This window comes from Crocuta crocuta, unplaced genomic scaffold, assembly GCF_008692635.1.
Source record: "Crocuta crocuta isolate KB4526 unplaced genomic scaffold, BGI_CrCroc_1.0 scaffold156, whole genome shotgun sequence".
NCBI classification, from domain to species: Eukaryota; Metazoa; Chordata; class Mammalia; order Carnivora; family Hyaenidae; genus Crocuta; species Crocuta crocuta.
This window is the reverse complement of record NW_027531308.1, coordinates 2317458-2330248: the sequence shown is the minus strand read 5'-3', so window position 1 is coordinate 2330248 and position 12791 is coordinate 2317458. Positions and strand designations below refer to the sequence as shown.

The following is a 12791-nucleotide window of genomic DNA, read 5'->3' as shown; positions in this document are numbered from 1 at the left end:
TATGTGGATATAATACCATAAATTCCACATATTTAAGTATATAATTCAGTGTGTTCTGACATATGTATATACCTGTGAAGCTATAACCACAGTCATGATAATGAACATACTAATTAGTTCCAAAAGTTTCCTCGTGTCCCTTGGTAATGCCTCTCATCCTTGACCAGTCCCTTCCCCACCTTCTCCAGGCCCCCAGGGACTTCCTGTCAGCAGTGCTTTTCTTTTTTATTGCCAAGTAATATTCCATTGTATGGATGTGCCAAGTGTACCCATTGACCTATTGATGGACATTTGGGTTCCTTCTAACTCTGGCTATTATAAATAAAGCTGCTGTGAACATTCTTGTACAAATCTTTGTGCTTTCTCTTGGGTAAATTCCTTAGGAGTAGAATGGCTGAAGTAATAGAGTCAATATGTGTTCAACTTTTTAAAAAATTTTTTTAAGTTTATTTATTTATTTTGAGACAGAGAGCATGAATAGGGGAGGAGCAGAGAGAGAGAGAGGGAGAGAGAGCCCAAGCAGGCTCCATCCACACAGCTTGATGCGAGGCTTGAACTCACAAACTGTGGGATCATGACCTGAGCTGAAACCAAGAGTCCGATGTTTAACCGACTGAGCCACCCAGGCACCCCTGTGTGTTCATCCTTTTAAGAAACTGCCAATCCGTTTTACAAAGTAGTTGCACCATGTTGCCAGCAGCCGGTGTATGAGTGCTTTGGCAGCTTTATCTCCTCACCCACACTCATTACTGGTGGCCTTTTTTATCGTAGCTGTTCCAGAAGGAGGCTAAGCATGTAGAGCTGCTCCAGGGTTCTGTTGAGTGGGACAGAAGCTTTGTGCCCTGCTATTCCCTCTTGCCATGGTTTTGTCTGAAGGCTGGTTCCTCCCCTTACATGGCTCCTTGATTGAAGTTGGCCCTTTCTTGAGCTGTTGTGTCAATCAGTCCTAACGAGACAATGTTTTTGCAGAAGTCTTAGCAGATTTTTTTTTTGCTAAAAATAGCTAATTGATTTTTATATTATTTTCTTTTCTGAAGATTTAATATGTACTTTGATCCTTGGAGTCAGAAGGACATAGGCCATTGCCATCAGAGTTGCTATGTTTGTAATATAAAATGGCCAGGAGTGTTTTGGAAAATTCTAGATTGAACAGTATCTGTTAGGAAGATAACATGAATGTGAGAGCTCAGCTTTATAAGCCAGTGTTTTCCTTTCACTTGAGTTCATATTGATGTTTTCTTTCTTTCATTAGACTTTATTACAGCTACCACCTGCTATGGTGGAAGAAGGTGAGGAAGTTCAAAGTCAGGAAACAGAACTGGAAACAGAAGAAGAGGCCAATCCTTCTCAGGCTGATCTCTCCAGTCTCACGGATGCCGGATCCAGTCAGGAATCCTCAGCCTCTCAGACTGAGACCACCCTCGATCACACAGGAGCCAGCTCCAATCCAGAAGCCGTCCCTACTGTGTCCGATAGCACTGCTTCTGTGGCAGGACCTGTAGCTGTACCAGCAGAGACCAGCACCCCCCAACATGTCACACCTGCCCCAGAGGAGACCAAGTAGCAAACCTGTAGCCTTTCTTAGGGAGGACATTTAATTCATAAAGTCTAAGTAAAGCTACTTTTTGTATTTTATGTTTGCTTTTGTTATTTTAAGGGTACTAATTAATGTTCAGTCCTTATTTTTATTAACCAATCTCAGTGGTTATCTTCTTGGATATATTTAAAAGAAAATTGTGTATGTATGAACAACTTCAATTTCATTTGTTCAGTCAGAAGGGCAAATAGCCATTCCTTTGATATTTTTATAATCAACTGAATATATCTTATTCACACCTACATTAAAAGAAATTTGCTAAAGAAGATATAAGACATACTTTAAATTTTCAGTGAACTTCTCCAAAGAAAAGGATTGAGGACACTGAAATTAACCATAAACACCCTTAAGTAAGTGTTCAAATCAAGGAGGAAGTTGTTTCTTCTGTCATGATATCAGATACTCAAGTTGTGATTCCTTTTTTCTGTTTCTTGGCTGTCTTCCTTGGTGTAAAGGCATTAGCAGCCATAGACAGATCTAGATTTCTCTGATCAAAGAGGCTACATGTATTTCCTTCCCCAAAGTTTCATAAGTATTAGAACCACCTACAGTGTCTGTTTATTCTTGGGGCTACTCTAGACCTGATGAATCCGAATCTCAGAGTTAGGACCCAGGTATTTGTATTTTAGCAAGTGCTCATAATGTTTGAGTTGCTGGCAGAGTGGCATCAAATCAGGCTGGTAAGGCTGAGCCAGGACGTGTCATTCAGCTAAGCAAGAAGAATCTGGCACATCTGTCTGGGCAGGAAGAAAGATCCAGAGTCTGGGCAGTGAAAGTCAGTGAACCTAACCCCCTGTATAGTATAGAATTCTCACAGTGGATAGATTCTAACTCCTCTGCCCTGTCTAGTTCTCTTGGTAGATAGCCACAAGGAGACCTCAAAATATGCTCTAGATCTGGGAGGGCAGAGACTGTAGGACCTTGCTGCTCAGGTGTGATTTGTACACCAGAAGGATCAGCATCCACTGAAGCTTGTTAAAATTGCAGCAGTGTGGTAGACTCCGCCCCAGATCTCTTAAATGTGAATGCGTTTCAGCAAAGTGTCCGGGGATATACGTGCACTTTGGAGTTTGAGAGCATTGTTCTGAGATTACTGTACTGTTCTCAATGTGAATGAGACATAGAATGATGATTCTGTGATGGCAATTTTCTGATGTTTTCTGATATGGGACCTCTGCTTATAAAGTTTTCTGGGCATGGTGGCCAGAAAAGTGATGAATAAGGTAGGGAGAACTTGCCCACTACTCTTCCCCATTTTGGCATCTGCTAGAGTGGCTAATAGGGAGCATTTCCCCCAAAATATCCCCTCTACTTCATCTGCCTAAAGGTTTGACCACGTTCAAAGAACCTTTGAAGAAATAGGCGAGAACCACACACTGCCACTGAAGTGCTTCTGATCCAGACTTAATGAAGGAAAGAACTCATAAAGAAACTAAACCAAGAAAGTGAAGTCAATGATACTTTTGACTGACTATTGTTTGCTCAGCTCTACCAGGCTGCAGTGGGGATGAGTCAGACTCTCCTACTACAAGGTGTCTTCCTGCATGAGAACAGAAGAAAAGGGAAGGGAAAGGATAGTGAGGGGAAGGAAATGCCAAGGAAACTATACTGGAAAACCTTGGTCTATTTGTTATCAGAGTAAGGATTGAGCCAGACAGTCTGTTGTAATTTCTCTGTAAGAATTTGGAAGCAGGTGTTGTGGGCATTTGTATGAGGAATAGCACTCACAGAATTATTTTCATCTGTGAATATCTAGTATCAGACTAAGCAAGAGAGAAAGAAGGTTTACTGTATTACTGTATTTCCTGGAAAAGATTGATGTTTCTTTCTACCCTTTAGAGGATATGAGTCATGATACCTGCAACAGAATAAGGAAACTGTTAGATAGCTTTCTCATGAAGTAAACCATTTTACAAACACTATCCCTCTGCCAAACTAGTGATTAACTTTTTTCTTTGCTGTTTAGTTTTCTGTCACACTAAAAGAATCTAACTGGAAGATGGGTGAGTCCTTTGCCTTTGTCAAAGGAATTTTAAAAGGGATGATAGTGTTGGGATTTGAATTACTTAAATAAAATTTTTTAACATTTATTTATTTTTGAGAGAGACAGCATGAGCAGCAGAGGGGCAGAGAGAGAGAGAGACACAGAATCCGAAGCAGGCTCCAGGCTCTGAGCTGTCAGCACAGAGCCCAACATGGGGCTCGAACCCACAGACTGATATCATGACCTGAGCTGAATGAAGTTGGATGCTTAACCAACTGAGCCACCCAGGTGCCCCACGATTTGATTTTAAATTGTTTATTCACAGGAACGATCAGTGAGTTGCAGTTGATTATAGAATTTTTGAGTTTTTAAATGAACTTAAGAGATCTATTTGTATTTTAATTAATGAGGAAACTGAGTCAGATAGTCTTAACTAAGGTGGCACCTATGGAAGAGTGTGGTAAATCCAAGTCTATAGTCCTGGGGCAGTGGTCCGTCTGTTCATTGTTTTTTTCAGTCAAACACACAAGTGCGATTGCTTCATGAATTTGAGAGTTTTCTATTTGGGATTACAACAGCCACAGGTACTCTAGCCATGTGACCATTTCAGACTAATGTTCTCATTGCCCTCCATCCTGTCTGCCATATCTGAATATGTCATGATTTGGAAACTATTTTTAAAAGCAGACCAAAAAGTTGTGTGCAAGTGAATGAGCATGAAATGAAGCAATTCAAGTATTTAGACTTTTTTCCACAAAATGCTGAGTTAAGAAAGTTCATTACCAGCAGTTGAGAATAAATAGCTCCATTGATTTGGGCAAATGAGTGAGAGGATCTAAACATTGTCAGGTCTCTTGAACTTAGTGTGATGATAAAAGTTGAGATGTTGTGCTAGACACCAAGAAAAATGGCATAATAAATGGATCATTTGTGCTTCTTTATAAATGGAGTGTTTTTTTTTATGATCAGCAAACTGTATAATAACTGTAAAATAGACTTTGGACTCCTGCAAATCTAGCTCAAATTTACCTCATTTGCTCATCAGTATTTGGTTTGACCTTGGGTACATTTTATAACCTAAGCCCCAGTTTCCTTTATTCTCAAAATTGAAAAAAGGTCTATTTGTTAATGACAAATAATTTGTAATTGTAAAATATCTGCCACCTGAGTGCTCAGCAGATACTAGCCCTTCTCTCTCCATTTTCCCCTCCACATCGTTGGGACAATAGAAGATAATTGCCAAGCAGTCTTCTGACTTGGGTGCTTAGCTTTGCCCCTATTTTGAGAGCATGAAAGATGAGGAAGGGAACCCCTGGCAGCAGCTGACCTTTGAGGATCAAGGATCAAGTCTACTGATTGGGGACAGCAATATTGAAGATGGTCTCTGCTGAAATACAAATTCTGACAGAATAGAATAACCAGAGGGAAGATACTAGGTCCCATCATGCTTCTGATGTATTGATCACATCTGTCAATTGTGAATCCTGTACACCCCACCCCAAATCCTCTAATTGTTGCATTTGTGCCTTGAATGTCCTTTTTCCTTTTTATCTTGCAATTACTCAGATGACATTTTTAGAGATGTTTCTTCGGTTAACATAAGATTAGAAAGATTTTTTTTTTTTAAGCTGACCCTTTTGCGTGAGCCAGAAGAGCAGTTAAAGATAAGCAGTGCCTTGCTTCCTGTGAAAAAGGCTTGGCAGTTAGCCTTTGTAATTATGAAGCAATCATGTTAATAGATGTTTAAGAATAATGCAACTGGAGCTGTACTGAGCCAAGGATGGAAATAAACACATGAGACCATTTTTTCTTCATCCATTGGTACTCTTTAGTGCCCGAGAAGGGGATTTAATTCAATGGGATCCAGAAGCTTTGGACACTTTAGTTTTGCTTCCTAGGGACAAACCAGAGCTTAGTCCTCTGGAGCAGGACTCAGAATGTAGCATGGTTACTGCTGACTGATACTGTGCTAGTTTTATTCCATTAATTCTCCCATCTTTTAGCCTATACTTATTTCCATGCCTGCTCAGACTTCTGCATTACATAACAAAGGTGGCTAATTACTTCTCAACATATATTACAGGATAACACTAGTCTTGAAGAACATGCTTTGTGGTCAAATAAGCTTGATCAACACAGTGAATTATTCCCCTTTTGCAGAACCATAATGCATTGTTAGTTAAAGGTTCTGAGAACCCCTGCTGGAAGAAAACCATGTTTACCTTTAACTCTGCATTTCCCAAACTTCTTTGATCATAGAACTTTCTGAGGTTTTTTGTTTGTTTTTAAATAGGACACCTTAGAGAATTAACTGAAGGACACAGCTTGGGAAACAGTATCTTTGCCAGAACATTTGAACTTTGATTTTCCCCCTAGAAAATTAAGGGGATTATAATATGGAACCCTGAAATGTGCCACTTTGGCATAAGGGTTATTTTGAGCTAAAGGCCATTGAGAAGCAGCAGTTGCAGGAAGAGCTCTCTGTCCTCTGCCTCTGCCAAAACGCAGGGCATAAATGTCCCTTCACAAAGGTGATGTAAATTTTCCTTTGTAAAGGTGTCTCTTCTGTACTAGGAAGAGGACAATAGCCCTTATTACTGGAAACAGATGCACTGGGCTGTGTCTGTATAGACAAACCTTATCGAAAATCACCTTTACACTCCATTTGTTTCCCCATTTTTTACTTGCCCCCCATTTGCCACTTCTAAAAGTTCCAACCCCCTATTTGTTTGCCTATTTGCTTCACAATTTATCACTCTTTGTTAAGATGGTATATAAGTTTCTAACCCTGACAGCTTCTTTTGGGTTTTTACTTCTTGTTGTTGTAGCCCCCGTGGATGTAAAGATTAAAGTATCAGTTACATTTGTATGCTTCTTCTATTAATGTTATCTTTCATTGGTTTAATTCACAGGCCCCAGCCACCAACCCTAAAAAGGTCGAGGTAAAAATTTTCCTCCCCTGCCAAAAAAAAAAAAAAAAAGCTTTTAATTCTTTTTTTAATTAACCAGAGGCTGAAGTAACACAGCTGAAGAAGAAACTAGAGGTAAAGTGATTTGTACAAAATGTCATATTGTGTAATTTGTTGAGTGTCATGTGGTATTAATAGCAACATCCTGAAAATGAAAATGAATTAAAATTGATCATTGTACCATGACATTCTTTCATGTAAGCCTCCTAAGTAAAGGTCACTGAGCATTCTCTGTGTAGATTTTAATTTTAGACTCCAGTATTTCACACTAGACCTTTCTCATTTCTTACCATGCAGTGAAAGAACAGTTCTTATTTCCAATGTGCCTTGTTTTCTCAGCCCTTTAAATACGTGTTTCTTTAAAAAGTTTAAGTTTCAAGAAGGGAAAACAATGGGCAAGAAGGGTAGGCCAGAAATAATAGAAAGAAATAAAGGCAAATACAGGAAATGACAAAAATCCCCTTCCTGAGAATATTTAACATAAAAGACCCCAAACGTTGCATTAGACATGTTGAATTCTGGCTCAGTTGATCTCCAGAGACGACTGCCCTCACAATCCCTTTCCTCTCCGTCTCTGACTTATACACTCACCTGTAACACTTCTCCTTGAAGTAAATTTAAATTCACGAGCCTCAGTGGTAGCTGCTGCTTCCTGGGACATGCCTGGTTTAGGATAAACAGCTGTTTTGAGAAATGGATTTTACTGACATTTTTTAAAAATTAAGAGTTCTGGATAAGAATTGATTATATCAAATACTGTCTTTTTCTACTTTAGTTCGTTGGCTTATTTTGTCCATTTGGGAAGATTTCCTCCCTGCCCCCCCCCCCCGCCTTAGTTCAGTTGTTCATGAATAAATGTGCTTCCTGTACTACTGTATTCTCATTACCCCTTTGCCTCCGGCAGCACCTTCCAGTGTGGTTTTCTGATCGCAGACTGTTGCAAGAATACTAGTGGAACAGAAGCAGGCCATATTAATTTGCATTTTATTTTGCTGGTTTACTCCTCTTCACAGAAATTAATTGGGTTAAAATATGAAAAAGCTGGAAGATATCTTCGAATGTATTTAATTCTTGCGCATTACAGTTGAGGGCCGACTGCCTGACAGACACCAATGCCAGAACAGCCGTGTTAATTCGCAGATACGAACACAAAGGCATTGGGTGATTTGCCTAGGACACCGCGGTTAGTTGAACTGGGGCTAGAACCGCCACCCCACTTTCAGGCAAACCCCTTACTATGCTCTTTAAATTTATTTGCTTGAGGACCACCTGAGTGGTTCATTGGATTAAGTGTCCGACTCTTGGTTTCAGCTCAGGTCATGATGTCACGGTTCGTGGGTTTGAGTCCTGCATCGGGCTGATGGTGTGGCGTCTACTTGGGATTCTCTGTCTCCCTCTCTTTCTGTCCTTCCCCTGCTCTCTCTAATAAGTAAATAAACCAACTTACTTGCTTGAGACAAAGTACAAGGAGCAGTATCTACACCCTGCACAAGAGTAAGGCAAGCTTACTAAAAAATCCCTCTCGTGTTAGAATGCTAGAGAGGATATAAGGTTGCCAAAAATCAGGATAAAAGATGAGAGATCTATAGAAAACATGCTTAGATGTTTATAGGGTTTATATTTATGGGCAAAAGCCAAATTAATACTTGTTTTGTTCTGAAAAAGGTATAAGAAACAAAATGGGAAGAAATTCTAGTAAGTAGTTTATAATCTATGCCTCTGAAATGCTAAAACTTTTTTTATTTTTAAGCAGTCAGAAGAGGTAAAATAACTACAGTTTTAAAGGTGTAACATTCAATAAAGGGAAAGATAAGATTTACCAAAACCTGCACTTTAAGTTACCATTATACATCAACTGGCTCAGTCTCCCAATTTAACTGTACCTACCACACTCCAGCCTTAGAGCACTTGGGAGCTGAAAGAAAATCTACGTGAGTTAAAGTTCCCAGGAGTAAAATTCTATTGTTAAAATAATTGAAAGCAAGACACTCTTATACAATTACAAAATCAGTTGTGATAAGTTTTTAGAAGCTACCATTGCAATGCTTGATCCATTTGAACTCTTTTTTTTTTTTAATGTTTTACTTATTTTTGAGAGAGTGTAAGCAGGGGAAGGGCAAAGAGAGGGACAGAGGATTTGAAGCGGGCCTTGTGCTGAGAGGCGAGCCCTATGTGGGGCTTGAACTCACAAACCACGAGATTATGACCTGAGCCCTAAGTCAAATGTTCAACCAACTGAGCCACCCAGGTGCCCCTCTACTTGGACTCTCAGTAAATGAGTTGGCTCGTGTGAGCAAGTAGAGAATGTGTCTCCTCTGTAGAAATATAGTCCTCACTTTGGTGAAGTCATGAATGTCAGCTGTCATCAATACTTAAGGAATTAAATTAGTCACATAGTTCTCTTAAGTTGACATAGCACTATTAATATTGGGTACGTGAAGTGAAATTATTGGTCCTTGTCTAGAATTAAGTTACAAGGATCACCTGACCTTGACCTGGCTAGTCTGAAATGTCAAATGCAGGTCAAATAAATGCAAAGATCTCTGTCATCAGATTTGGCGTTCTCACAACAGGTTGAAAGTATCAGTTGTCAGGAGTTTCTAAGTTAGTGGGACCTTGCAGAACATGCTACATACCAAGAGGCATTTTGGGATCCTAAGGGATATATTTGGTAACACATTGTGTGAAATACTGACATTTATTTTTAGGAAAATATGACAATAAAAGGCGGGTATTTTGTTTGTGAAATGCATAAACTTCTTTGGCTCTGATGCCAGCCATGTACAGACCACTTTTTTTCTGTGTTAGTAAACTTTTTAGTGAAGTATATTACACATATGTCAAAGTACACTAGTCAGATGAACAACTCAGTATGTTCTCATAAAGTGAATACAATCGTGTAATCATCACCCAAATCAAGAAACAGAACATTGCCAGTTCAGAAATTACTTAGCAGGACCCCTACCGGTCATCATTCCCTACCCAAAGAAATAGCTGGTCTTCTGTCATGATTAGTTTCGGTTCAGAGCTTTTTATCAGTGGAATCATACAGAATGTACTTTTTTGTATCTGCCCTCTCAAATAGATTTATCTGTATGATGTGAGGTAGGGATCAAGGTTCAGCACTGCTTATTAAAAGATGAGCTTTCCCCTTGCTACACAGTAATGTCATCTTTGTCATTAATGAAAACACAGTTTATGTGTGGGTCTATTTCTAAAATTATTTCATTTGTATAGTTTTCTTGTGCCAGCATTCCACTGTTTTAATTATTGTAACTTTATAACAAATCTTGATATTTGGTTGTGTATATCCTTCAGCTATATTCTTCAAGATATTGGCCTTTCTTAATCTTTGTGTAATTTTAGAATCATCTTGTCAATTCTACAAAAAAAACTTGGGATTTTTTACTGGGATTGCATTGAATCTATAAATCAATTTGTGAAACATTGACATCTTTATAATCTAGGAATATGGTATTTCTTTACATTTACTTAGCTTTTAATCTCAATAATGTTTCATAGTTTTTTTATACAAGAGTCTTGGCCATTTTTTGTTAAATTTATTCCTAGGTATTTGATTTTTGTATGCTATTATAAATGGTACTTTTTAAAATTATATTTGATTACATTTTTAAGTTGTCTCTTACTGGTATATAGAAATATATATTTTGTATGTTGACCTGGTATGTTGTGAAGTTGTTTAATTCACTGATTATTTCTTAGAGTTTGACTGTAGATTCTTTTGGACTTTTTACATACATAATTATGTCATCTGTGAAAATAGTAGTTTGATTTCTATTTATAATCTTAAGGCTTTCTTTCCTTTTTGATAATATGCTTTTTATTTCCCTTTTCTGCCTCATTGACCTACTGAGGACTTTCAGCACAATATTGAATAGAGGTTGTCAGAATGAGTATCTTTGTTTCTTCCCAATCTTAGGAGCCACGCTTTCAATATTTCACTATTCAGTGTTTGCTATAGGTTTTGTGATACTCTGTATCAGATTCGAGAGTTTCCTTCTATGCCTATTTTGCCAGGTGTTTTTTTTTCAACATGAATGGGTGTTGAATTCTAAAAATTTTTTTCCATATTCCTCCAAATGATTATAAGCTTTTTCTTTATTAATGTGGTAAATTGCATTGATGCATGTTGCTATTGATTTTTTTTTTCTTTCTTCTGGTTATGGGCCAAAATTGCTACTCTTTACATGCCTAGTAATTTTTTATTGGATCTTGGAAATTACAAATGCTATGTTGTTGAATACTGGAATTTTGTTGTCTTCCTTTATTTTCTTAATTAAAAAAATTTTAACGTTTATTTTTCAGAGAGAGAGAGAGCAAGGATGAGCAGGGAAGGGGCAGAGAGAGAGAGGGAGAGAAAGAATCCCAAGCAAGCTCCACGCTCAGCATGGAACCCGACATCGGGCTCGATCTCACGACTGCGAGATCAGGACCTAAGCCAATATCAAGAGTCGGACACTTAACCAACTGAGCCACCCAGGTGCCCCAACAAATTCCATTTCTTTGGTGAACCCCTCCATCTTATATTTTTCTGGAACATATAAGTCATAGTTATCTTGGTGTATCTGATAAACTAAATTCTTAGTGATGCATACAGCTCTCTCATGAATGCCTGACATTGTATTTGAAACATTGCATAGGCTCTGGTTGGTGTTTTCTCCCCACAGAGAGGGCTTACCCTGTACTCTCACAGCCAGGGAACAGATGGCTTCATTCTAGTTGGGACCACACCTCTCCCAGACTGGTTTGCTGTCTCTGGGAAGGTCAGGCCAGCTCTGGCTCACCCTCATTGCTGGAGGTTGCCCTCTAGAAATGAAGGCCGGGAATATTTTTTGAACCAGCCTTCTGTGGCTAGTCCAGAACTCCATTTTTGTCTCCGTAGCATCATGAAACGACCCCAAACTCCAGTTTGCTATTTTACCCAATTTCTGTTTGGCTTCCAAGCCTCTTGTCCTGCACAACTTAATCAGTAAACAGCCTGAGGAAAAACCGATGCTGGTGGTGGGCTCACATTTTTGCATTCGCTTTTCTCTGGGATCTTGATTCTCCAATTGCCTTAGCAGCTCCAGACTTCAGTATTTATCTTCCCAGTCCCATCAAGTTACCGCTGACTTCTTAGCTGTTTGCCCTGCACCAAGAATTGCCAAATGCCTCATTTTACTGCATTTGGGCTGCTATGGCAAAAATACCATGGACTGAGTGGCTTAAATGCAAACATTTATTTCTCACAGTTCTGGGGGCCAGAGAGTCCAAGATCTGTGTGCCAGCAGATTGGGATCTGGTGACAACCAGTATTTTCACTGTGGCCTCACATGTTGGAAAGGGCAAGAATGCTTTCTGTGGTCCCTTTTGTAAGAGCACTAATCTCATTCATGAGGGCCCCACCGTCATGACCTCATTACCCCCACCCCCAAGTACCATCGCACTGGGGGTTCAGATTTCAGCATATGAACTTGGAAAGGACACATTCAGTCTACTGCATGTCCCTAGGAGTAAAATAGTGTGCCAAAAGTTGGGATTGCCTCAGTAAGCTTTCCTTCCTTCCAATCCTGGGTATTTCAGCAGGGTTCTAATAACTTCTAGCAGATTTTTTTTAATCTAGCTTTTTCTAGTATTGGTGAGGCTATTGAATCAGAGTCAGACTGGATTGCATTCGGGAAACATTGATTTAATGCCTTATTGTATCTATTTTTGTAACATTTTATTTCTTTTACTAAACTTTAAGTCTCTGCAGAAAAATTATCCTTAATTTTCAGCTCAGTCAGACGCTTCCTCATTCCTGATACTGATGTGAAATGCTGGGTTCAGAGCTGATGGCTAAGAAAGAATATTTGAGACATCTTCAGTGCAAAAAGGTGATTTTATTAAAACACGGGGACTGGACCCGTGGGCAGAAAGAGCTGCACTGAGGTTGTGACAGGTGACTGATTATATACCTTCAGGATGGGAGGGGGTTAGGGACAGAGTAAGTTTCTAAGGAATTTGGAAACAAGGTTTCTAGGACCTTGGGGGCCTAGCTGCTGTTACGAAATGGTCACGAATTACCATTTGGCAAAATCTTAGTCATGAGACCCTTCAGAGGCTGTAAACTTGGAGTATGATTGTCCATAGACATAAAGAACATTTCCAAAGGAATTTTTACATGTTTAAAGTAGACTCAACAGTATCCTGGAGAGCTGGGCTAAGATTCCCTTTTGCCCTTAGCAGAGTGTCAGCATTG

At 39.2% G+C, this 12791-nt stretch overlaps 1 protein-coding gene across 1 annotated transcript in view; it reads left to right on the top strand.

Annotated features, from left to right (window-relative positions):
- The window catches only part of AQR (aquarius intron-binding spliceosomal factor), a 95933-nt gene extending 91407 nt beyond the window's left edge, over positions 1 to 4526 (top strand). Inside the window, exon 36 of the mRNA XM_077771681.1 lies at positions 1253 to 4526. Coding sequence (XP_077627807.1) covers positions 1253 to 1564 — 312 coding nt within the window. The 3' untranslated portion in view covers positions 1565 to 4526. The remainder of the gene's footprint in view (positions 1 to 1252) is intronic.
- The last annotated feature ends 8265 nt before the right edge of the window (positions 4527 to 12791 follow it).